This window comes from Sclerotinia sclerotiorum, genomic scaffold (assembly GCF_000146945.2).
Source record: "Sclerotinia sclerotiorum 1980 UF-70 scaffold_13 genomic scaffold, whole genome shotgun sequence".
NCBI classification, from domain to species: Eukaryota; Fungi; Ascomycota; class Leotiomycetes; order Helotiales; family Sclerotiniaceae; genus Sclerotinia; species Sclerotinia sclerotiorum.
The window spans coordinates 898,404-920,583 of NW_001820823.1; the positions used below are offsets into that span (position 1 = coordinate 898,404).

General features: G+C 42.8%; 12 protein-coding genes and 1 non-coding gene across 13 annotated transcripts in view; 7 read left to right on the forward strand and 6 right to left on the reverse strand.

The window, feature by feature from the left end:
- The window catches only part of SS1G_09493 (hypothetical protein), a gene marked incomplete at both ends in the record, with an annotated part of 1,591 nt that extends 1,218 nt beyond the window's left edge, over nucleotides 1–373 (reverse strand). The window contains one exon of the mRNA XM_001589721.1: nucleotides 108–373. Coding sequence (XP_001589771.1) covers nucleotides 108–373 — 266 coding nt within the window. The remainder of the gene's footprint in view (nucleotides 1–107) is intronic.
- Nucleotides 374–892: 519 nt separating this feature from the next.
- SS1G_09494 (hypothetical protein) lies at nucleotides 893–2,186 on the forward strand (the record flags this gene model as incomplete). The annotated part of the gene is made up of 5 exons (XM_001589722.1): nucleotides 893–1,115; nucleotides 1,183–1,418; nucleotides 1,471–1,786; nucleotides 1,835–1,931; nucleotides 1,979–2,186. The coding sequence occupies 5 exons, from the start codon at nucleotides 893–895 to the stop codon at nucleotides 2,184–2,186; spliced, it is 1,080 nt and encodes a 359-aa protein (XP_001589772.1).
- A 1,116-nt stretch (nucleotides 2,187–3,302) lies between these two features.
- SS1G_09495 (hypothetical protein) lies at nucleotides 3,303–5,504 on the forward strand (the record flags this gene model as incomplete). The annotated part of the gene is made up of 3 exons (XM_001589723.1): nucleotides 3,303–4,361; nucleotides 5,300–5,389; nucleotides 5,454–5,504. 3 exons carry the CDS (start codon nucleotides 3,303–3,305, stop codon nucleotides 5,502–5,504), a joined length of 1,200 nt encoding a protein of 399 aa, XP_001589773.1.
- Nucleotides 5,505–6,665: 1,161 nt separating this feature from the next.
- SS1G_14624 lies at nucleotides 6,666–6,780 on the forward strand. Its single transcript has one exon. It is a non-coding gene; the product is annotated as a tRNA-Leu (tRNA).
- A 426-nt stretch (nucleotides 6,781–7,206) lies between these two features.
- On the forward strand, nucleotides 7,207–7,861 carry SS1G_09496 (predicted protein; the record flags this gene model as incomplete). Its single annotated transcript, XM_001589724.1, has 2 exons — nucleotides 7,207–7,248; nucleotides 7,556–7,861. 2 exons carry the CDS (start codon nucleotides 7,207–7,209, stop codon nucleotides 7,859–7,861), a joined length of 348 nt encoding a protein of 115 aa, XP_001589774.1.
- An 837-nt stretch (nucleotides 7,862–8,698) lies between these two features.
- SS1G_09497 (predicted protein) lies at nucleotides 8,699–9,854 on the forward strand (the record flags this gene model as incomplete). The annotated part of the gene is made up of 2 exons (XM_001589725.1): nucleotides 8,699–8,993; nucleotides 9,277–9,854. The coding sequence occupies 2 exons, from the start codon at nucleotides 8,699–8,701 to the stop codon at nucleotides 9,852–9,854; spliced, it is 873 nt and encodes a 290-aa protein (XP_001589775.1).
- Nucleotides 9,855–11,396: 1,542 nt separating this feature from the next.
- SS1G_09498 (hypothetical protein) lies at nucleotides 11,397–11,789 on the forward strand (the record flags this gene model as incomplete). Its single annotated transcript, XM_001589726.1, has 1 exon — nucleotides 11,397–11,789. One exon carries the CDS (start codon nucleotides 11,397–11,399, stop codon nucleotides 11,787–11,789), a length of 393 nt encoding a protein of 130 aa, XP_001589776.1.
- A 198-nt stretch (nucleotides 11,790–11,987) lies between these two features.
- Nucleotides 11,988–13,224, forward strand: SS1G_09499 (predicted protein; the record flags this gene model as incomplete). Its single annotated transcript, XM_001589727.1, has 3 exons — nucleotides 11,988–12,043; nucleotides 12,230–12,832; nucleotides 12,984–13,224. 3 exons carry the CDS (start codon nucleotides 11,988–11,990, stop codon nucleotides 13,222–13,224), a joined length of 900 nt encoding a protein of 299 aa, XP_001589777.1.
- Nucleotides 13,225–13,528: 304 nt separating this feature from the next.
- On the reverse strand, nucleotides 13,529–14,693 carry SS1G_09500 (hypothetical protein; the record flags this gene model as incomplete). The annotated part of the gene is made up of 3 exons (XM_001589728.1): nucleotides 13,529–14,230; nucleotides 14,297–14,365; nucleotides 14,448–14,693. The coding sequence occupies 3 exons, from the start codon at nucleotides 14,691–14,693 to the stop codon at nucleotides 13,529–13,531; spliced, it is 1,017 nt and encodes a 338-aa protein (XP_001589778.1).
- Nucleotides 14,694–16,130: 1,437 nt separating this feature from the next.
- Nucleotides 16,131–16,805, reverse strand: SS1G_09501 (predicted protein; the record flags this gene model as incomplete). Its single annotated transcript, XM_001589729.1, has 2 exons — nucleotides 16,131–16,621; nucleotides 16,757–16,805. The coding sequence occupies 2 exons, from the start codon at nucleotides 16,803–16,805 to the stop codon at nucleotides 16,131–16,133; spliced, it is 540 nt and encodes a 179-aa protein (XP_001589779.1).
- A 354-nt stretch (nucleotides 16,806–17,159) lies between these two features.
- Nucleotides 17,160–18,689, reverse strand: SS1G_09502 (predicted protein; the record flags this gene model as incomplete). The annotated part of the gene is made up of 1 exon (XM_001589730.1): nucleotides 17,160–18,689. The coding sequence occupies one exon, from the start codon at nucleotides 18,687–18,689 to the stop codon at nucleotides 17,160–17,162; it is 1,530 nt and encodes a 509-aa protein (XP_001589780.1).
- Nucleotides 18,690–19,347: 658 nt separating this feature from the next.
- SS1G_09503 (hypothetical protein) lies at nucleotides 19,348–20,724 on the reverse strand (the record flags this gene model as incomplete). Its single annotated transcript, XM_001589731.1, has 4 exons — nucleotides 19,348–19,679; nucleotides 19,926–20,096; nucleotides 20,150–20,259; nucleotides 20,615–20,724. The coding sequence occupies 4 exons, from the start codon at nucleotides 20,722–20,724 to the stop codon at nucleotides 19,348–19,350; spliced, it is 723 nt and encodes a 240-aa protein (XP_001589781.1).
- A 980-nt stretch (nucleotides 20,725–21,704) lies between these two features.
- SS1G_09504 (hypothetical protein) lies at nucleotides 21,705–22,164 on the reverse strand (the record flags this gene model as incomplete). The annotated part of the gene is made up of 2 exons (XM_001589732.1): nucleotides 21,705–21,837; nucleotides 22,001–22,164. The coding sequence occupies 2 exons, from the start codon at nucleotides 22,162–22,164 to the stop codon at nucleotides 21,705–21,707; spliced, it is 297 nt and encodes a 98-aa protein (XP_001589782.1).
- Between the last annotated feature and the right edge of the window lie 16 nt (nucleotides 22,165–22,180).

Below are 22,180 nucleotides of genomic sequence, written 5' to 3' on the forward strand. Positions count from 1 at the left end.
AATTGAACTGCTTTCCTCTGTTCCTGAGACAGAACTCGTTCAGAAGTTCCTCTGTTTTCGCAATTACCTCCTCAGTTGGCGCACCCTCATCCTCTGCATAGTCATACAGGCCCCGTCTAACATTTCCATCTGATGTGAATCCTTTGTATGGTCTCTCCAAGTTCTTTGCTTCAAGTCGGTCTATCAACCAAGCAGGAGCTTCAATTTGTCTCCTCGACTCGCACCAACTTAATGCCGTATGATCTTGTATCCCAGCAATGCGGGGATGATCCGGCGAAGGTATGATATCGCGGAAAGGAACAGCTGCATCGGAACGTGGCTTTTTTGGATCTGAAGTTTGAATATATCCAGAGTTTTCTGGTAGAACTGCCATATTGAAGTATTGATTGAGATACCTGGGAGTTATTTTAAGATGGGAGTTTGACAGGAACGTTATGTCACAAGGGGTTTCTTGAAAGTATGTAGGGGGAAACGGTTTGAATATGAATGTTCTTCAATTGATACATCGCTACTCAGAGCCGAAGCATAACCCGACAATGATCTCACCATGGCTTCAGTTGATGTGGAGAGCTTGTGGAATTGCTGCAGAGACGTACGAGTGCGAGTCGAATGATATAGGTGGACTATCCCGGCGTCATTGACGTTGGGAATTTCATTCTGAAGCTTGAGGGAGCTCAATGCTTATTAATCCCCACAAATTAGCGTTTGAATCCCTGAATTCCCCTCAATCCCCCCACCACTTCCACTTCACATCTTGTGGGGACTTTAACCTTTCTTACTCGTCGTCCACATTTGACCCAACATACGGATCTCAGTCCGGGAGAAATTGACCATGCTCGACGGGGCTCAAGGTGGCAGATATGGATAATACGGTATCGGAGCAGTCGCGGTGATGAAGGTAGTTGTATCGGCTTCCACCAAAGTGGGATTGAAATGGGTTGGTGAGAGTACGAAACTTTTGTTTAAGTCAAGAACAGTTCTCTCACAATCTCTACCTCTGTTCTCCCTCCAATCTTTCCCAAATCCTCTCACTCCATCCCAACATCTTTTTCAACACCGCAGTAGAGCACATTATTTCAACCATACGCCAGCCATGCCAGTACCGTCATTTGAGCGTACGTTGTTCTATAGTTCCAGCCAAGCACTCGTGTCAACACGCCGACTGATATGCTCATTTTCTAGGTCTTGTACGATTCGTACCTAAAGCGGAGGAGGAGGTACTCATAGGTCAACCAGTAGACTTGGAACTCGATGTGGGAGCTGCATTCATTGCAGGAAAAGAGGTGGAAGTTGATGTATACAGCGGATCATCAATATTAGAACCAGGCACTCCGACTGGAACAATTAAAGAAATTGGAAAGCTTCTATCTCCGCTCGCAGAGTCCGAAGTCGGCACAATTCGGTGTATTGGATTAAATGTAAGATACTACTTCTCTGGAGGATGTGTGGCATTGATTAATTATTGCACAGTACGTCCAACATGCGCACGAAGTTAAAATGGCCATCCCAGATTTACCGACTGTCTTCATGAAACCTTCGACATCTCTCGCAGATCCATATCCTTCTCCGACAGTTATCCCAAAATTTGCGCTGAAAGATGATTGCTGTGATTACGAATCTGAGTTGGTAATTGTGATTGGGGAGAAATGCAAGGACGTCAGCGAGGCAGACGCACTAAAATATGTTTTGGGGTATACCGCGGCGAATGATGTTAGTAGTCGCGCAAGTCAATTTGCACAAAGTCAATGGTGCTTCAGTAAAAGTTTTGACGGAGCTTGTCCAATTGGTTTGTCTTCTCAGAGGAATTGAGTAATCGAAGTTAACAAAATCCTAGGTCCGGTCTTGGTGTCAACGAAGCTCATTCCAGACCCATCGAAACTTCGAGTGAGAGGTCTAAAGAATGGAAAAGTTATGCAAGATTGCGGAACAGAGTATGAGTATACGATCACATTTTAAGCAGTAAACTGACCAAAAACAGCGATCTGATCTTCCCGGTTGCGAAAATTGTTTCCTTCCTCTCGCAGGGAACTACAATGCTGCCAGGCACCATAATTTTGACCGGTACACCTGCTGGTGTTGGTAATAGCTTCACACCAAAGGAATATTTGAGGGAAGGAGATACATTCTCCGTTGAGATTTTACCACATATTGGAACTATGATGACCAAGTTTGAATATCAAAAGTAAATCGAGATTGACAGCACTAGGCGATTTATCAACGTCCAATATGGCAACAAACATCAATTCAATACAAAAATCACTTTCTTTCGGTAGTAAACTTCCATTCGTTCATTCAAGTGGTTCTATTTTTCTAAAAAAATGTTTTGTCTCAATCCTTCTCGGATATTCAGAATTAACTCGTGAGGGGTTTTCTATCCACGGTATGAAGCTGCAAACAGCAAGATATCCAGTCGCATCCTTGCAGCTACTCTTCTCGCAACTCTCCCCCTACCCCTTCCTCTTCCCCTGCCTCTTCCGTTTCTTATCAACGGCGGTCTTCCTATTGGAGGCCTTCTGATAGGTCGAACGACTCCTGGTCTAATGGGTCTTCCGCGTCCCCTCCCACCGACTCGGATGGTAAGGTCTAGTCGAGGAGGCATCTTCGCTTACTATGTCTGTTTTATATACGGCAGTGCGTTTATTTCACCGGTTATAACGGTTTAGATGCGGTGAGAATCACGAAATTTCCTAGGCGTTTTGGAAACTGCTTTGCCCAGCCTCTTCTCAATAGCGTTACCTATTGGGTTCTGATGTAAACTATCGTCATTATAAGTGGGGGTGCGGGGCTGCGATTTAAGGAAGTACTTTTCCGTCTGTTATTCCAGGGCTTTGGGGATGTCACTCTCCTTCAGTCTTTGACTCTTTTGATACCTTTTCAATCAGTTGGAATTGTGGAAGTTTCCAGTCTTGAATCATCAAAAAACCGTAACAATGACACAAATAATCATCATTCTTCAATGGCCATAAAATATTCTGCCAAGCTGCATTTAGCTGTCTGCGTGGGTTAAAGCCGGCTATACCATAGAATGAGGCTTAGCCACGAAGCAAAGAGTCATCACATTTGTTCTCCTTACGCAGCCCTACTTGATAGTGATTTCCTACAAGCACGTCTCGTAATTGTGGAATGAGTGATATTTAATATTACGAAAAGGTCGAATCGTGACCTGATGTTATCCAATCTGTACCCCTTATTTCTAGGCAGACGAATTCCGTGCTTGCGGCTGAGAAAACCAGAGTAATATAAATGTAGATATTTTTCCTTCATTAGAATGAACTATATCAAATAACATAATTTGAATCAATATGGCTCCCATTACAATGAAACTCTCCTTGATATTTCTCAATCTTTCCCATGCCGTCTATGGCCTTATTCAAGCTCCCCCACTTCCCGGATCCCATGCCCTGGGAACCACAGTTTTCCAAGCAACAGACTCATCAACCTCTCGTGGTCTAATGCTTTCCCTCTTCTATCCCACCTCAGCTCAAAATACATCAAACTACACATTCGCCCCCTCCTTCCCAGTAGCCACCGCTCTCCACCTAGCAGAGACCTACTCCCTCCCTCCTACTACCCTCCAAGGCTTCAGCTCACGCTCCTACAACGCCGCCCCTATCCTTCTTTCCAATAGCAACACATTCGATTTTCCCGTCCTCCTCTTCTCACCAGGCTACGGAAATACCCGTCTCATCTACACAACCATTGCCGAAAATATTGCTTCCCTCGGCTATCTAGTGATCACTGTTGATCACCCTTTCGATGTCGATTTTATCGAGTATACAAATGGCACCACAGCAACTTGGGACGATGTCGATTTTGATAATAATACCCAAGCGATTCCTTATGTAGATGCTAGAGTCAAGGATTTACAATTCGTCTTGAATTCGCTCTCGAATTCATCATTTACTGCTCAGATTCCTGGAATCTCGAATTCTTCTCCTAAATCTATTGGATATGGAAAATCTCAACAAACTTTCCAAACTAAAAAGATCGGTGCATTCGGTCATTCATTAGGTGGAGCATCATCCTTCTCAGCTGCGGGTGTCGATTCTCGTTTTTCATGTGTAATTAACCTCGACGGTCAATTATTTGGGGACGTCATCCAAACCGGGCTTAAAACCCCGTTTATGATTATGGCAAATGAATTGCATTATAGAACTGAAGAGAGAGATGCTTCATGGTATGATTTCTGGGCTAATTCTGTGAAACTTGGAGGTTGGAAGAGAGACGTGAGGGTAAATGGTACGACGCATGGTAGTTATACGGATTTGGCTGTTTGGGCGGGAGTATTGGGGTTAGGAGGATTTGAAGATTTGTTGGGGACGATTCAGGGACAGAGGATGCTGGAGATTGAGAGTGAGTTTGTGGGTAACTTTTTTGGGAAGTGGTTGAAGGGGAAGACGGGGAAGGTGTTGGATGGGCCTAGTAAAGCGTGGCCCGAGGTGGTTTTTGATTTTTAATTTTGGGGTATGATGGGTTGAAAGCTTGGAAGTGATGAGAAGAAGAGATGATGGCCTCCATAGATAGATTTCATGTGTAACGTATTTTCAAGTAATCTTATGTTTCCACAGTGTAGGGTTCGAAAATTATTGACCTTGAAAGATATGAACGTTTAATGTGGCTCAATATCTTCATTGGACAGTCATTTATGAACCAAAATTCGGTCTTCTACCTCGTAGCCTGAGATGTTGCGATACTTAATTATATGCTCCCGTTGAGAATATGTCCACTTGCAGCCTCTACACATTTTCACGCAACTATTTTGTTCACAAGATAAAATAGCAATATAATTTCTTTGCGAATATACTTGCTCGCAATAATGATACTGACTAGATTTCCTAATTGTCCCCAAAATAAGTGTCAATTTTTCACTTGTTGCATGCGAACATGTAGAACAGAATCGAGAATGGGAACGGAGAAACTATCTTTGAGATGTTGTCATTGTGCAACCATTATATCGCGAACATGCACAAGCTTTAGATTTCCATCCTGCTAAGGTGTTACGAGCGTGTAACTTTCTCAACCAATCTGAAAAGTGATAGGTTGTGGGGGAATAGGCTGTGTCCAAGGGGGTTGCCATAACCATGGGCGTTAATGATATCCTAGTGTTACCCCTCATGCAGGACTTTGTCATCTGTTTGTCTTGCTTTTGTTTACATCTAGCTTTCCAAGTCTTTGAAAATGTCTTCCATTATTGACGTGATTGATCATTCTTGGATATCGAATTCGAAACAAAACGACTTTGCAGTTGTATATACGAAAATTATACAGATTTTCCATTACCGAAACTTCAACACCTTAGAGCCATCAAAACTTGCGATTGATGGTAAGGATATCTATCAATGTCAGGAAAAGTACCAAGCACTTAGCATTGAGGTACTTCTACAAGCTTGTGAGTATAACAATTCCACTTGGAAATTCCCTACATCTTTTTAAACCTAACTTTCTCTCCATAGATACTCCGTGCAATCGCACACCAAAACCTCTCGAGTCTCGAGTCCTCATAAATAAAGGCAACTCACATTACCTCCTAGCGTAACCAACCGAAGAAACTTCCTCGAATCTCGTACAACCACTTCCAAGATGGTGAAAGAAAATGATGTTATCGCCATTATTGTGATTCTTTTAGTTTTCGCAATGATACCTGTAGCGTTTTATACACATAAGCTTTCGAAAAAAAGATTATCCTATAGTGAATATTCTTCAAGTACAGTTATGGAAGAGGATTCTGTAGATTCCGCGGAATCCACGGAATCACCATCATCGCCATCGCCGCCGCCACCGCCGGGTAGTGGAAGGCGGGTTGTTGGAGTGGGAGGAAGACCTATAGTTGGAGCTGGAGCTGGGCCTCCTGGACTCCCTGGGTTTCCTGGACCTCCTGGATCTGGACGTCCAGTGGTAGGAGGAATGGGTGGATGGTTTGGTGGTGGAAGGCCTGTTGCAGGCGGTTCTGGTGCCGTAAGACCTGTTGTGGGCTCTGTTGGAACGGGAAGTCCGATTGTTGGTGATGATTGAGAAATTTAATGTTGGGCTTTTATTTGAATTGAAATTTGATACCATGTATTTGTCTTTATAGCTTGATCCGGTCTTGGAACCCAGTTTGGTTTGGGGAGTTTGTTACCGTCATTAAATATGGTGGTTGAATTGAGATGTAGACATAATGATCTTCTTATCTCCCAAACAGAAGGATATATCGTTGTAAAGATTCATTAATGGTGATCGGTGTTCGTAGGCTTACAATAGCATGTAGTCGTTTCAAACGCCTATATAGATTTTAAAAGCCAATCATGAGATAGATAATCTTACCTTTGATAGAAGCGATCTTGCCTTGAAGATCGATTTCGTTATTCTGCTACAACTCAGGAAGTCCTTTGAAATCTGTTGCATATCATAATAGAGACTCCGATATAGGGCATCTAAATGAAATTAGACATTTGATAAGATTGTTTGATCAAGAAACTGGTGAACACAAGTGAATGGCGGGGCTGGGCTGGATTAGCCGTTTCGTGCTCTCGCTTACGTCACAAATCACACTAGCGGCCGCCTCTTAGCCCAGCAAAATTTATCCGAATATCAAAAAAAGTTTTCACCACCCCACTAACTCAATGGTGAATATATTAAAAGATAGAGCTCAACACTTCATCAAATAGTTCATCACTATTCACACAGGTGAGATGGCCGAGTTGGTCTAAGGCGCCAGGTTAAGGTTTAAAGCTCTTAATACAAGATTATCACAGTCTCCTGGTCTAGTAATAGGCGTGGGTTCGAATCCCACTCTCATCAATTTGCTTTTGCTCCTGTCGTTTATTTTTGAGAATTTGCATCTGAAGTTGATCTTCTAGCTGTTGAAAACGAATCTTTGCATCTCTTGAGATCTTCGGGTCTCTTTTTGAGCCAGGTCTCGACCAAGTTGGTCGGACCAAGACCATCTATCCACTTATTTTCAACCGGCAAAACGTTCCCGAAACAAGCGTAGGAAAAACGAACGAATCATGAAACCTGGCTTGGGACACTATTATGGTGTAATAGCATAGCGCAGTTTTGACATGTGTCACGATTTGGAAGGGTTATGTCTTCTAAATAATCATCTGGGAGGTTTTACGTCTACTTCTTTATGTGTTGATTGGAAAGTGAATAAATACTTTTCAATATTTTGTGCAATTCCTTGATATATACCATGTTGTTGATCTTCAAGTCGATCACATCATGATGGCGAAAGTTCGACGTCATTTTAATACTATATGTATATGTGTATATATGTCAGAACCACATATTATCATGAAACATGCATGAAAGCAGGTACACGTCGTGCACTACATCAGACGATCTAGACTATCATTTAAGCTTAAAATGATATCTATAAGGAACATTCTTCCCCGTCTTCTCTTTACAAATTTTCACTTTTGCCTATTATAATAAACAAACATGTATTTTTCTATTTTTCCATTGACTATCCTTGCCAGTGCGGCATTTTTCACTTCTTCTGTCGCGATGAACATAGAGGTAAATATCTATCACAGTTCCAGTTTGAATGGCTACTAACAATATACCACTTTAGGCTCGACAAACCCCCGCCCCTCCGCCGACTTCAGCCCTTAGTCCCATACCCACCACAAAAACTACTCTTGATGCCTCTCAATCAGCATCTCAGTCATTAGCAATTCAGTCAGCACTTGCATCCTATGCATCCTCTCTCTCCGCAGCCTCCACTTCGGACATTGCTGCTGGTTCCACTGGCTCCACGCTCGCCGGTCCTGGAGCTTCGGCCGCTGCCAAACCTGCCTCTGGCTCGGGAGCGGACACAAGCGTGATGTGGATAAACGTTGGATTGGGATTGGTAGTTAGTGGGATTGGATTACTATGAACGAATAATCTCATGGAAATGTTAAAGATATAAGGGATTCCAAATCCTAAAATGGTCGGCGAGCCAAGCGTGAAGGAGTCGGAGTTTTTGTTTACTTTTGGAGTTTGGGAGTTACATCAAGTTCATCTGGAATACGAAGGTCGAATATTGAAGCTGTTCGCGAGAGGTCACAAGGTTTGAGGAACCTTAGTTGTCGAATTCATATTCAGATATCCAAGGATATCATTGGGTTACGGAATACGAGGAGCTGGACCAAGCGACCAAAGCACAAATTTGGAAATTCACGAGAAGGAGCCCCCTTATGTCGTATGAGTATAGATAAAAGTGGTATCTCCCGACGCAAATGGCTGGATTGGAGCGAAGTTCGGCACATTTATACGAGTTGGATGATATATGCATGGAATTTTACAAATGGAGTTTCGGTGAATTATATTGATCGGTATGAGGTTAGAGGATGGATTTATTGATGATATACTTTCATTGCTGGGTAATCAACAGCAAACTAAGGAAGGAAGGAAGGGAGCAAGACGAAAAGCCCCTCGTCCAAATCCACTAGCTCTATCAGCACTAGAAGTCCTTCCTTATTTGTATCAGTAATTATAGAAAAATTCGTTTGCTACTCCTGACATTCATTTCTATTTAACACAACCCGAAATGTCCAATTTTTATCATTGTGACTTTAGCTTGGATATTCCTTAACTTCTATTTCCCAATATACTATATTTATATTAATTACCTGAAACTCCTAATCCGGGATTTCCAGCGCTATATCGATAGCTCACTCGTTATTCACAGCATTACTATATAGTATACAACCTCAATCAGAGAAACGCAATCATGCAAAGTCCCCGCATCGTTGAAAGAGAACCTATTGGCAACTTGATCCAAGACGATCGAGATTTCAAAGCCACTTATGCCTATGTTCTAGCAGCACGTGGGGCTGATGAAGATGATCACCCTGCTGCATGGGAAGATCAGATATTAATCCCGGCGGGTACTCACGACCAGGTAATTGAAAGAATTATTTCTGTCTATGATTTCTTTGCAGTACTTGTTGACCTTCTATTAGACAAGCAAGGTACAACGACCAACCCAGAATCAGAAATTAATCTCAGCGGGCAAGTCAGTTCCGGTAAGTTAGAGTATCCTGTCTTCCACCGAAATGTTTCGCAATACATACTCATCATCCATGTATTATAAGAGACCCGCCTACACACCTGTTCTGAAGCATATTGTGCATAATCTCAAGCTTAAAGGATGGGTGCCCGGGATAAGGCGACACAATAGTGTAATCGATCCCATAGACGAAGAGACGGGTTTGACTATTCCCACACTTAATATGGCCAGAGCCATTTATTTTCGTTGGCACTCCATCGGCGAACTGGGGCGCATAATCATCGCACCTCCTGTTATAGCACGAATTCGTCGCGGTGATCCCGAGCTGGGAGACTACATGGACAACATGGAATATTATGAGCGCAAAATAGAACTTGAATTTTTGGGAAGAGCACGAGATATCACATCTAATATGGTGCTTGCCAACATTCACACGGATGATTTCAAAGAAAGATGCAGGTCGAACTTTGGTCATCTCCGCTTGGCAATGTTGTTTTACAACCTTGTAACAGATGACCAATTATACTTCATCTTTCGCACTTTTTGGTTAGCTGTTGACTTTAGTTTTATTCAATGTAGCGACAAGCTTCCAGATTCTCCTACCGATGAAGACAAATACCGACGGCATTTGCGGAAGTTCACTAAATTGAAGTTTGCTCATTTTGCAGCTTATTACTTCGAACAATGCTTGCAGCAGAAGACTTCTTATCGTCATGATTCAACGCAACCTTCGAGAGCTGAGAGGCAGGTTTTCGCTTCTGGAATCAGGCGTGATATGGGAAAAGAAGGTGAATCATCTAAATCTCAAGAAAATGAGAATGGTAATGATGCAGAGTGCCCCCATTATTTTGTAGATCCCGAGGCTGATTTAGATTAAGACCCTTTCGCAGGTCCACCTGAGGTTGGGATACATGAAGACCCCCTCGCAACTCCCAGAGCTGAGCACAGAGAGATAGTTTGGTTCAATCCGGATGAGGCAAGAGACAGGTGGGCTAGAGGGGCGATCAATGTGATAAAGTATTGGGAAGAGCCACCATTTTCGCTCTTCATATGGAATGCTGATATGTTACCTGCTACGGGAAATTTCTGGGAAGGTGGCGGTTTGACATGGTAGAGGATCAAGAGTGCTTAGTGAGCTGGGATATTCTCATCATGGAAATGGGGAGTTGATAGCGTTGAGAGCCATAACTTGGAAGAAAGGGTTTAGGGTATATAATACGGCCATAAAATGTATTCCACAGCGCGAGGGCACGATGTTCTCGTCTCTCATCAGCAAAGTACATAGCAGGTTGATAAAACATATCTTCGTGTGAGCTTTGACCCTTTTGCACTGGTTGGTGGTTGAGCATGCACAATGTGAACGTGTGCAAGATTACGAAATACTTATGGTCCGGCAGCAGCTGCAGTAGAACTTGAAAGAGGAGGATGAAAACTTCTGGAAGTCATTAACGGGATGCGGAGAGACGTACAAGAGCCAGAATTCCATCAGAGTTAAGCGACCTAATACAAGTATAGATTGTTCGTAAGTTTCGTGATATGGAACCTATTAAATGTAGAAGATATGTTTTAATCAGCCTAGAAAGATATTGATGAAAGTAGTGAGCCTCGGAATACTGAGTATATTAAATGACCTCGATGTAGAGAAAAGATAAAATGTACAGTAATACATAAGTAGTCAAAGAAACCCCACACAGAAACACTGTAGCCAATCATCATTGGATTATATAAGATCTGCTAAATACCTTCCACTTTCAGCTCGCCGCATTTCATCTATGCAAGATCCCCACATTTAGCAGCCACTCAACATGGCTTAGAGCGGCGCAAGGCTAAATGGCAATGGAGGGCCTCCGTTTTTGAGAGTGATACAAAAATACCTCGAATATCAGATCTCAAACCTTTAGATTTTCTTTTCATCTCTGTTTACATCTAATTTATTGCACTTTACCTCTCACGAACCCTCTTGTGGAAACTCTAACAAAACCCCTTTCGGCATTGCCGCCCTCATGCTCAATACACTCACAAGTTAGCCTTATCGTATGTATAAATGTCCCGAGAATCCAAAATGCCTAAAATGCTTTATATATCCTAACACTTCATAGTATCTACCAACCATGGAAGGGTTTAGCCTAGGAACTCTTGGTTCTTCACCATTCCCGTCTTACAAAGACCCCGACATTGGCATTCATTTATTAATGAGCTATGACGGGACTCAATCTGACGACTTCGATGAAGATCAGAGAGTTATATGGACCTTAGATCCTATTAACACTCTATCTTCAATCGCAAAGAACCAATTGGGTCATAGCGACAGCATCAAGATGGGAAACCCCAATAAGGACAGCGCATTCTGCGCTACAGAATGGATGATTTGTCTACGTCTCAAAGGACAAGACGATGATGTTCGACCACCCTGCATTGAATGGATGTCCGGCGCGAGGACGCGGAGGGATACCGCACAATAATTATTCAAACCTCTTCAACAGCCGCTGGCACTGTCATTCCAAGATATAGCTCTCGAACGAGCCGAAAATTGCCGACTTTTCTTTTGTTCATTAGATCTTCTTTACGGCCCATGTTTTTATATTGGACATGCTCATTGAATTCAGCATCTTTCCAATTCGGGAACCACGAGCCAATGGTTATCTCTGCTCTAGACAGTACCATGCTGGCTTTCATTGCTCGCCATTTTTCCTTTTTACTTTCACCAGACTTTATCTTCCGAAGCGAATTTACCAGCATGCCATGGAGACATTATCATCCTCATCTTTGGAAGTGTCACACTACATGGTTAACCACGACTACAAAGATTTGACATGCTTAATTATGGAGGAGTTTGCAAACAAATGGATGATTCTTTTGGACATGACCGATGTACGTCTTAAAACTGCATGCTTGACCGATAAAATCACTTCCATAACGCTTGCCCTGAATCTACGTTTTACAGCAGATCAGCAAGCAGTCCAAAAAAGAACAAATCCAACCATCGACAGAAACACCCATATTACCAACCATGGCTAGCAAAGAGGGCAGCCCACCTTCCTGGTCACTAAATGCTGACGAAATAACGTACGCTTATAACGAATTCTTATGGGGGACGGATATAGATACAAATACTATGGGCATTGAGTGGGATCAATCGTGTCTCGAAAGGACTTTATTGGAGTCTGAACCACCACGAAATACTTTCAACTCCACTGGAGGGAGCATACAATGCCAACCAAGAACTAACTCTAGTGGATCGTTTCATAACAGTAGTGATTATGCTGCTGACGGCCTGGACGAATTGTCTTCATCGCTCTGGGACGATTTAAATGGGATATCGGACTTGCCATATTTGAACAATATTGATGAAATGTTGTCAGTACCACTTACGGACAACATGAGCGGCGGCGTTACGCTTCCACTGCCATTACTCGATTTCCCCATTGACCCAACCTTTCAAACATCTAGCACTGAATTACTCGGTACTTATCGAGATCCATTCCAAGCAACATTTAATGAAAGCGATACACAACAAGCTTATGAGACCTATTCTCTCATCTCGAATCCTCAGCAACCAATAGCAGACAACTCTGACTGGCACCAAATGCAGTTTGCACCGTACATGAGCTCATCGACTGGAGTCTACTTCCCTCCATTATCTCCCATCACACAATCTCCCACTAGCACCGCCGACTTCATATCATCCCCCACGCAATCTTCCACTACCAATACCTCAAACTCAATACTTCAATCAACTTCAAACTCAACCGCATCCTCAAGTGATCGATCATCATCTGACTCACCGCCAAATGAACAAAACGAATATACTTGTACAATTTGCAGCAAAACATTCTCCAAGCGATTCGAATTCAAGTATGTATCCCAATCTCCCTTCTTCTCGCCTCTCAAACTTCTTCACTTCCATTCACACCACCCCGTACCCTCCTTTATTTCTCCTATCCCATCATTTCTAGATCTACCCCACCACATAAACCCACGAACCCACTGACCCACCCTTCACTAGTAAACACACGCCCCTCCACACTCTCCCCCACACCTGCACCCTCTGTCCCCACCGCACAGCCCGTAGAAGAGACATGACTCGGCACATGGCCGCCAAACACAAAGATGTCGGTCCCTCAGGTCGAAAATCTGTATCGAAACCTACTTGTCCTGTGGAGGAATGTAAGCGTAGTTTTGCGAGACCGGATCATTTGCTTAGACACTTGAGGCGAAAACATTCTGGATATGAGTTGAGATCTTGAGATTTTCTTTTTCCTTTTTCCTTCTTCTCCTTTTGGTTTTACTGGATTTGTTCAGCATGGCGTCGGTACACGGAAAATGCAACGAATGAGTGGGATTACAATGGTAAATTTTTGCAATGAAATCTTTTAAAACATAACTTTATGCCTTAATTCCCAATTCCTCATTTGCGTAACACGCCCAATTGCCTAACTTTCACATCGACTCAAAAACAAACATTATTGATATTCATATATACTGATAACGTACACCAAACCCCATCCATCCATCCATCCATCCATCCATCCATCCATCCATGCAAATTCCTCAAACGACCAACATAGCTCCCAACCCCAACGCAGCCGGAACAGCAAAATTCGTAATCTGCGGCGCAAACCTCTCCGCACCACCCTTCTTACTCGTACTCGTCGCCTTCGGCGCCGCAGTCCTCGAACTCGACACCCCTATACTCATTTGAATATCCTTCATTTGTAATTCTACCGGCTGCGCCGCATGTACCGTTTCCGATCCAAATTGAATAAGTCCAATATACATATCCGCCGTTACATTACCCAACCTCACGAGTTCCTCGACCAATTCGAATATCTCCGCATCAATGGATTCTTGATATATTTTCGGAACCCAGGAAAATACCGCTTGTTTTTGTCCTTGTTGGTTGAACCCGCTGAAGAGTTGGTATGTGACGCCGCTTAATGTGTATTCCGGGGCATCGGTTGAAGGTTCGTAGTATCCGATTGGCCAGACGCCGCCCCAGACGGATTGCCAGATCATGATTTCGTGTGTGGCGGATGAGGCGTTGCTGGAGGAGACGTTGTTGTTGTCGAGGAAGATGTCGAGGGCAATGTCGGCTTTGCAGGCGATGGCGTTGAGGGCTGTGGTCATGTCTGAGGCGGATTCTTGCCCGACCGGGAAGACGGACCAGCTGCCGCTTAGGTGGAAGGTTTCGATGTTGCTGATTTGCGTGGGGAGTTGCATGGATTCGAAACCGACGTTGGGGTAGGCGTGGACCTGTAGGTTGTTAGGAATGAGGTTCAAGAGCGCTGGTGAGTACTTCAGGGTGATGGTTAAACATACATATTGAATATTCTTTTCCCACATCCACGTCGCGTTAAAACTTGCACCATTATCATCTGCTAGAAGAACCTACAAAAAAGGAATATCAATATCAATATCAAATTCCCACAAAAATCAATGGAAAACATCGATTAAATAGTCATAAACATACAGTCATATTCTGACTTCCACTCCCATCATCCCCCCATTTATTCGAGCCATAAAGATAATCCTTCGAATCCGTCAGCGCACCACCAAACTTATCATTCAACGCCTGATGCGTCTTCGCACTGGCAAAGTCTAGTAAACAACAACAACCAAAAAACCATAATCCCCAAAAGGGAATACTCGAGGAGCTTTTAAACATGTGAAAAAAATGTAACTTGGAGCTTGTGGAGTGCTCGTGGGGGAAAGACATGTTTACATCATATAAGAGTATGGTATGGTTTATTAGAAATCACATTTGCTCGTGGGTCGGGTCCCATATGTCCTGCAGATGTGTTACGAGTTTCGCCAACCTCACCTTCCCTGGAATACAGATATGCGAAATTTTCAGTGGGCCTTTTAAGTATTTAGGTTTATTTGATTTCGATTTGGGGAAGTGAGTATCTGAAATGGCGACAAAGTGCTAAGCCCCTGCCAATACTTACATTTTACCCGAACCATTTATAATAGTAACTTAGACCTTGAGTTATATAAACAATAGGATTGAGTATATTTAAAAATATGATAAGTAATGATTAACTCACTTGAATATTGAGATTAAATAAGATTTACAAGATCTTATAATCTTAACAAATTAAAGTTTATAAAGCAATCTATAAAATACATCGCAGATGATACAACACAAGGAAAAGAAAAAGAGTTCCAAGTCCTCAATTCTCACAATAACATTGGAGGACATCAAAAAATCGCCCTTTGCTTAAAAAGCCAAGGATCCTGACATTTCGTCGCCATTTCCGCACATCTCCTCTCCTGGGAATGTCCAAGTTATGAATCAATTTGCCATTGACCTGCCATGATACACTAGCCATGAACAGGCTTGACATTACTAGCCAAGGGGTTATCAAAAGAGGGAGAGCCCTGTTAACAAAAATATGAATGCACGTGCATTGAGAACTTTTTCTTCCTGAGTTACCTAGTGAATGAAGATGTTCATGTAAAAATAGGTTGATAACCGACCGGTATTGCACCGATACTTCGGATACGGGGTTATCCTATAAATCAGATTCAGACTCAGACTCAGACTTTCTCTAACCGAATTCATGTAAAGTTGGGGAAGTTGAGTGGTATGCGTGAATGCAGAGTAGAGGGATTTTTATAGAGCTTTTAACTGAACCCTACCCGGTTAACTTATTATCCACTTTTATAAATTCCATCTATTGAAATTTTCCGAAATTCAAATGGAGATGATAAAACAAGAACTGCATACGGTTAATTAGAATTCGACGGTACCTGTATTTAGTAGATTCAACGGGCACTATTCTAACTAGGTATATTTCGATAGGACAGCTGTGACCCCGCTCTCTCGTCAGGAGCAAAGTCGGGACATAATTCACGTGATACACGAATTTTTGAAACTTCACGTGCTCAGGCACTCAAGGAGATTGCATAAATTTCATTTAAAAGACACATACTGTACTGAAGTAGAAACGAATAATGAAAAATGTTATGAGCACGACGAAGTCCTTAATTTGTTCCCAAATCACTCTGTGCCTGCAGTGTGAATCTTTCGGCATTACCGAGCTTGTCAAGCCTTTTTTTTGGTGTCTGGATGCAAGAGCACCTGACTAGTCATTCGAAATTGGTGAAATCATCATTGGTGTATGGCTGTGTTTCGTCAAGAGTGTGTCATCTATTCTGCTGAGTTGGAAAGGGTAACAATCGTAGCGTTTCGAATATTTGATGGTAATTTAGGGCGACGGGCAAGGTCTCCGGACTTTTCCCCGAGAGGAAGTTGAACCAAATTCGAGACGTCAGGTTCTTCAATAGTACTTTCCACACAAGCTCGAGACCCATGGTACTCACAATCATGTAGCTCCTCGCCAGAGGATTTGCTACGAGGTGATTTTGCGCAATAATCCTTGAAAAATAAATCTACGATATCAGAACGCCCGTTGCGCGCGGCATAGTCTTTTGCAGTACACCCAAAATCATCCTTATGGGAAGTATCGACACCAGCGTCAAGCAACGCTGCGAGAGCCTTTTCATTTCCTAGGCAGCAAGCCAAATACAAGCATGTTTGTCCATTGCTGGTACGACTTTCGATATCTGCGCCTGCAATGAGCAAAGCATACATGGCTCGCAAATTTTCGGTACGGATAGAAATGGCAAGTGCTGTGAAGTCTTTGCTATTGCGAACCTCTAGATTAGAATTTCACGCCAACAATAGTCGTAGCTTCCCGAAATCTGTTGATTTATGGCTGCCTGATAGTAAATGTAGGTCCGTATCTTTTCTTTCGCCCATGTTCGGGGATTGACTGCTTTCTTCTAAAATTTCATCCAAAGTTGCAACCTCGGTTTTAGCCATTGGATATGTCCGCTCAATTACCTTCGTGAGAGATGAGATGTCGTTTTCGTCTACTGTTACTATGGAGGAAATGTTTCCGAAATCTATTCCTCTAGAAGACGTATTCCCTTATCTATGTTCAAGATAGACGAGCCATCATTTCTATACTCCCCCTCATCAGTTGTGATATTGGGCCTCATATTCCTCCACGACAGACGAGCCTTCATCGCTCGATTCTTCATCACTAGTGAGACATCTTCTTGATCTGTTTTCTCCCAAGGCCACAAGTTGAACAGAATCTTCATATAATGTGCGCTTGATATCTTCCCAAATTTCAAAATCCGACAGAGCCTCCGAATACCAGTTCTTTTTGTTTTATATCAACAGAGTCTCCGAATACCATTTCTTTTTGTTTTGTATCAACAGCTCTATTGGGCTCATGCCACTGTTATTTGAGAGGGTAAGATCTGCCCCATGTTTGAAAATAGCCGCCAAGAATGGCTTTCCCAGCTTGAAAACGCTGTGTCTGGTGTATATCTTGAATATCTGATGCATAAGCATGTCGCCTTCTTTATCTGTACATCGCAAATTGAGATTTAGCTTGATGTTGTTACTCAGTGATGTCGTGACGATATCCCGTATGAACTCGAAGATACATGGTACATTCATCACGAACTCATCAGAGACAATTCTGACGAGCATCCTCTCAAGACTGTGTGGGACCTTCTCTTTTGATACGAGAATCCATTGCAAAATTGCAACATGCAATTTTGCCATCCAATCTTCAGATTTATCTCGCAATGCACAATCTAAATCTAGCCCGTTATTTTCTCGTGTTATGTCATGGAGGTCTATCTGGAGAAGGCATTTGAGATTTGTCGAAGGTTTTCCCGGTTTAGCTAGTTCACAGAGGATGATAGTTAATGTTATTGGTAACGTATCGGGGTTGAAATGTTTGAAGTTCGTCCTTGTTGCCCATTTCAAGAGTTCAAAGGTCCTAGCATCATCAAATATCTTGCTCAAATAAGACCGACTGGCATACTCTATAAATGAAAACAAATCATCCATCGATATCTTTGGATCCATGGCGAAAACAGATTCGAGAAGCTTGTAATTTTTATCTACTACCTGATAAGAATAAGAATCGTATAGAAGTTCTACAACTGAATGTGTACGACCGCGAGAGTCTTCCGCATTGTAGATGTTTCCGCCGGCTATAAGAATCTTGATTATTTCTTCTATACATTCCCATAGCCAACGGCCGTCTTGTTCGCAGCGCAAATGTGTTGAAATGAAGTCAAGAGCTGTCTTAGCACAGTACATTGGTGTACCAACAACGCTCGAGGCATCGAGTTCCTTCCCGCGACCGATAAGAACCGTACAGATATTTGGTAGTGCCAACATTGTAGCCCAATGAAGAGCAGAGGGCTCTAAAGGTCTTTTGACTCTTCTCAAGCATTCTAGTGGACGATCGCCATATTTTCCTCTTTGAAACAAATAAATATCCATCCCGTGGTCGTAAACCCCGTGGTCGTAAACCCCGTGGTCGTAAATCCCGTGTGTGAACATCCAGTTTCCGTAAACCGCCTGATCGTAAAACAAGGGGTTGTGGAGGCCGTGGTAGTGACGACCAAACGTCCAAAGTTTGTAACTACTGCTTCCTTCATCAAAAAGGAGCAACAAATCATCTTGAATATCACCCCGGGAGCTCTTCTGGACATGTTTGGCCCAGTGTCGAAGAACGTATTCCATGAACGGATATTTGCTTTCAAAATCCCGCCAGGCCTCATCGAAATCTGAAGACTTAAGATCAGGATCAGTCACAGGAATAGGAGTCCCATCAAACTGAGAAAGGGCCAGGGAACGAAAACAAGCTCGAGAGATATCTGTATGATCAACAGACATTCGGTATTGTGCAATATCTGCGCCACAGGGCTCTTTAAGTCCATGAGATACTCCTTTACTGTGAAGTGGGCAAGCTCTAGCTTATCCGACTGTGAACTTGTGCGTACGAGACTACTACACCACAAAAGTAGTTCATCTAACGTAGTCATATTTTCTGTTTCAAAAGTTTTGTCGCCAGGCCGTACTGCAAGCACATGAAGCAGTTGCGTTGTTGTCAGTGGCTATACGGCCTTCAATATCCAGAGAAGTGCATGCCGAACAAGTGCTTGATTTTCTTTGTTGCTCCTGTTTACCCTTTCAAGAATACGTCCATGATTTGGGTAAGTCTGGCGGTAATTTCTTTAGAGCTTCACGGCGATCTCGGTCTGTGCTACATTCGCAAAGGTAATCCATCTGACATGCAACCCATCGGAACCTAGATATATTTAGCTCTATAGTCAGGATTATTTTGGGGCCAAAACCATACATGCCATCAGCACCCTCTGTAAGGACTTTGACAATATGGTCTTCCAGTTTAGGATCTCGAATGTGAAGTTTCTTCGAATTCTTCCGCGTCTGAATCTCAGAATGTACATAAAGCCGCAGGTCGCTACTCCTTGCTGCAATGGAAATACTAGCATAATCTGTCAACACATTTCGGATATCAACCTCATTGCGACTAGCAAGCAAGGTTTTGATTGTTCCCGGTGCCTGATTTAGGGATTCTAGGTGCCTTGTAACCGTCTGCCCGGAGTTCTCCGGCCTCATCTAAGCCATCTACCACAATACTGGTAGAGATGAAATTCTTCGATATTTCGACTATGAGTTGGCAGAAGTCTTCTGGGGTGGCTGAGCCTTGAGCGGATTCCGTCATATTATGCTTCTTGCAGAAAGCTTCCAGCTGGATGAAGGCATTTTCATGCTGAATCAATTGTCGTGCCAACTCCCCTAGAATGGTCCGTGGATCGTGGGTCCGACTATCCTTATAGTCACAATAGAATATCGCAAGTCCTGGCAATCGTGTTAGTACTAAATACGATTCTAGAGAGTCTGGCTTAATAAATTTTCACACCGTGAGATGAGTCCTGGCTTTGTTCAATTTCTTGTATGACGGATGCCCTTTTCGCGAGGCCTAATTAGTCCGCTGTAATGTAATGCTGGGTTCGGAATAGGTATGTAGTTACATCAGAACGGTTTTTCCGGACCCAGCTATCGTTGTCAGAAAATAATGCAGCCAGTGGGTAAGCTGCTACGTACCTATTCCATATACCCAAAGTTTCGAATGATCTGCGGAGGCCCAATCCTGAAGCTCCTTGCTCTCAGTAAACCAAAGACCTGTCCCTGATTGTCTCAAACGAACGTTCGAATCTTGCCATTTTCTAACGTCAATAGTACACAAGATATCGAGCTTCTTTTTCAAAGTTGCCTCTGTATCAGAATTAGCCCATCATCTTTCAATATAACATCATACAGAAGACAACCTCTAGCAGATATTTGTCTCTCTAACCGCGAAGATTCCTGCTCAGCCTTGACGGCAGATATACCCCTGTTAAGCTGTTCCTGGTTTGCGAGTACTTCAATTAAAGCAGACCTAGACATATTAGAGAGAAAGAACAAAACAGGGAAGTTAATCTACTAACATTTGTCTGGCGCTCATAGCCATGGTCATTGTACTTTTATTGTTCTGAACCTCTTTGAGTAGCTCCGCAATAGTTCCTTTCTTGAACGGCCACTTTAGTCTCTGCGATATTGACTTCACTTCCGGTATCGCATTATCAAATTCTTTAACAATCTTTTCGAGGGTTGTTTGACAAGAATGGATGTGTTATATCTTGCTACAGGTATGCGACGTCGAATCCACTGCCTCCAGTTCCTGCACAACATTATTCAAACTATGGAGCACGCCAGAGAGACTGTTCACTTCATCAATAAGGCTCTGCACATACTTCTCAGCATCCTTGACGTCCCTCATGTACTTGTAGCCTCGTCGAACGACAGCATCGGCAAGTGATATCAAGCCAGCAATGCCTGAAGCGACATCAAAAGCCTCGGCCATTCTTGTGGAAGTGCAATTCAAAAGCTCAAGAATAAACCTGTAGCTGGGCTAATCAATGTTGTAAGGGGACCAATGGTCCATTATATATCGCTGGTTTCCGTAATAGATTTACAGCCTCAGATGTGAGAAGCTCAAACAAACAAAAATTCCAAGAGTTAATTCTTTTCGAGGCGAAGGGCGAGCAATGTCATGTTCTTATGGTTTCTATCCAGCCTGTGCCAAGGCTGGACAGCTCAATCTCATGTTGTGAAGTTGTCGGAAAGCGAGGCACTCCTCTGTCCTGAGCCATACGATTGTATAAATAGGTACGACAAGTTCACAACTGGAGCTCTAAGCCATCTTGTAGCCTTACCGTGCATGCATGGTTTGAGAAAACCGAAAGGAAAAAGAGAATCAAAACATTTGGGATTTGCGAGCACAAGAGAGAAAAAGAAACACAAAACATTTGGGGTTTGAATGAAGTTCAAGTGATCCAAAGAGAACATCAATAAAACGGTGATTAGTCAGCGAATCACAGCCGTCTACCTACACAAATTCGAACTTTCCCTGATGGGAAACGACGAGACGGTAATCTGGTGGATTGCAATACACTTTCCCAAAAATCACTAAGAAATATCAGCACGCACAAATGAGGAGCAACCATCAAAAGTACAAGTTGCATTGAAAAGGTATCCATCCATTCGTTATTCATAAAACCACCAATACCACCAATATCAACAAGCCCGCTTCTCCCGTTTCGTTTCCTGAACACCAGCCCATATCAAAGTCCAAATAAAACAATCTCTCATCCCATATGGTATTCCAAAATTCGCCTCCCCTTTTCCTAGCACTTCACCATAACCTTTTTCTGCATCTTCAATCACCTAAGTACATCTTGGACCTCTCACATAACAGTGCAAGGAATAGGAATACAACAGCATTCGTATCCATCACACTCTATACACTTTGTCTTTCCAGTTGTATTTGTGCCCTTCACGATGTCAGAGATAGTAGACGAGGCTGCGGAGCCAGGACCGTTGCGGTTGACGAGACCGGTGGAGGTTGAGGTGCACATTTTGAGTTGTGTTTGTGTGGTGTGGGTGAGATTGATATGGTGTTAAGTTGTGCTGAGGTCTGCAATGGAAAGAATTATTAGTTTTTGATTCTGTATGTTTATGATGCTGTGCAAGCTTGATTGATATAGAGTTGAGCTTGTGATGGCTGTGTCGTCATATTTGTGGTACCACTATGATGTCGTACCCACAGTAAGAAATACAGAGAGTAACTTGTAACTTACAACAGCTTTTTGTTTTTGATACTTGTTGGTAAATTCAACCGATAGTAGTTTCTGTTTCTCTGAATGTGTTTGATACCAGAAGGAAAGTGTCCGGAAAGGAAGTGAATGATAATATATAGACAGAATTCTAGACGTGGCTTAATACAAAGAAAGTTGTTACGCATGAATCTTGGAAGCTTG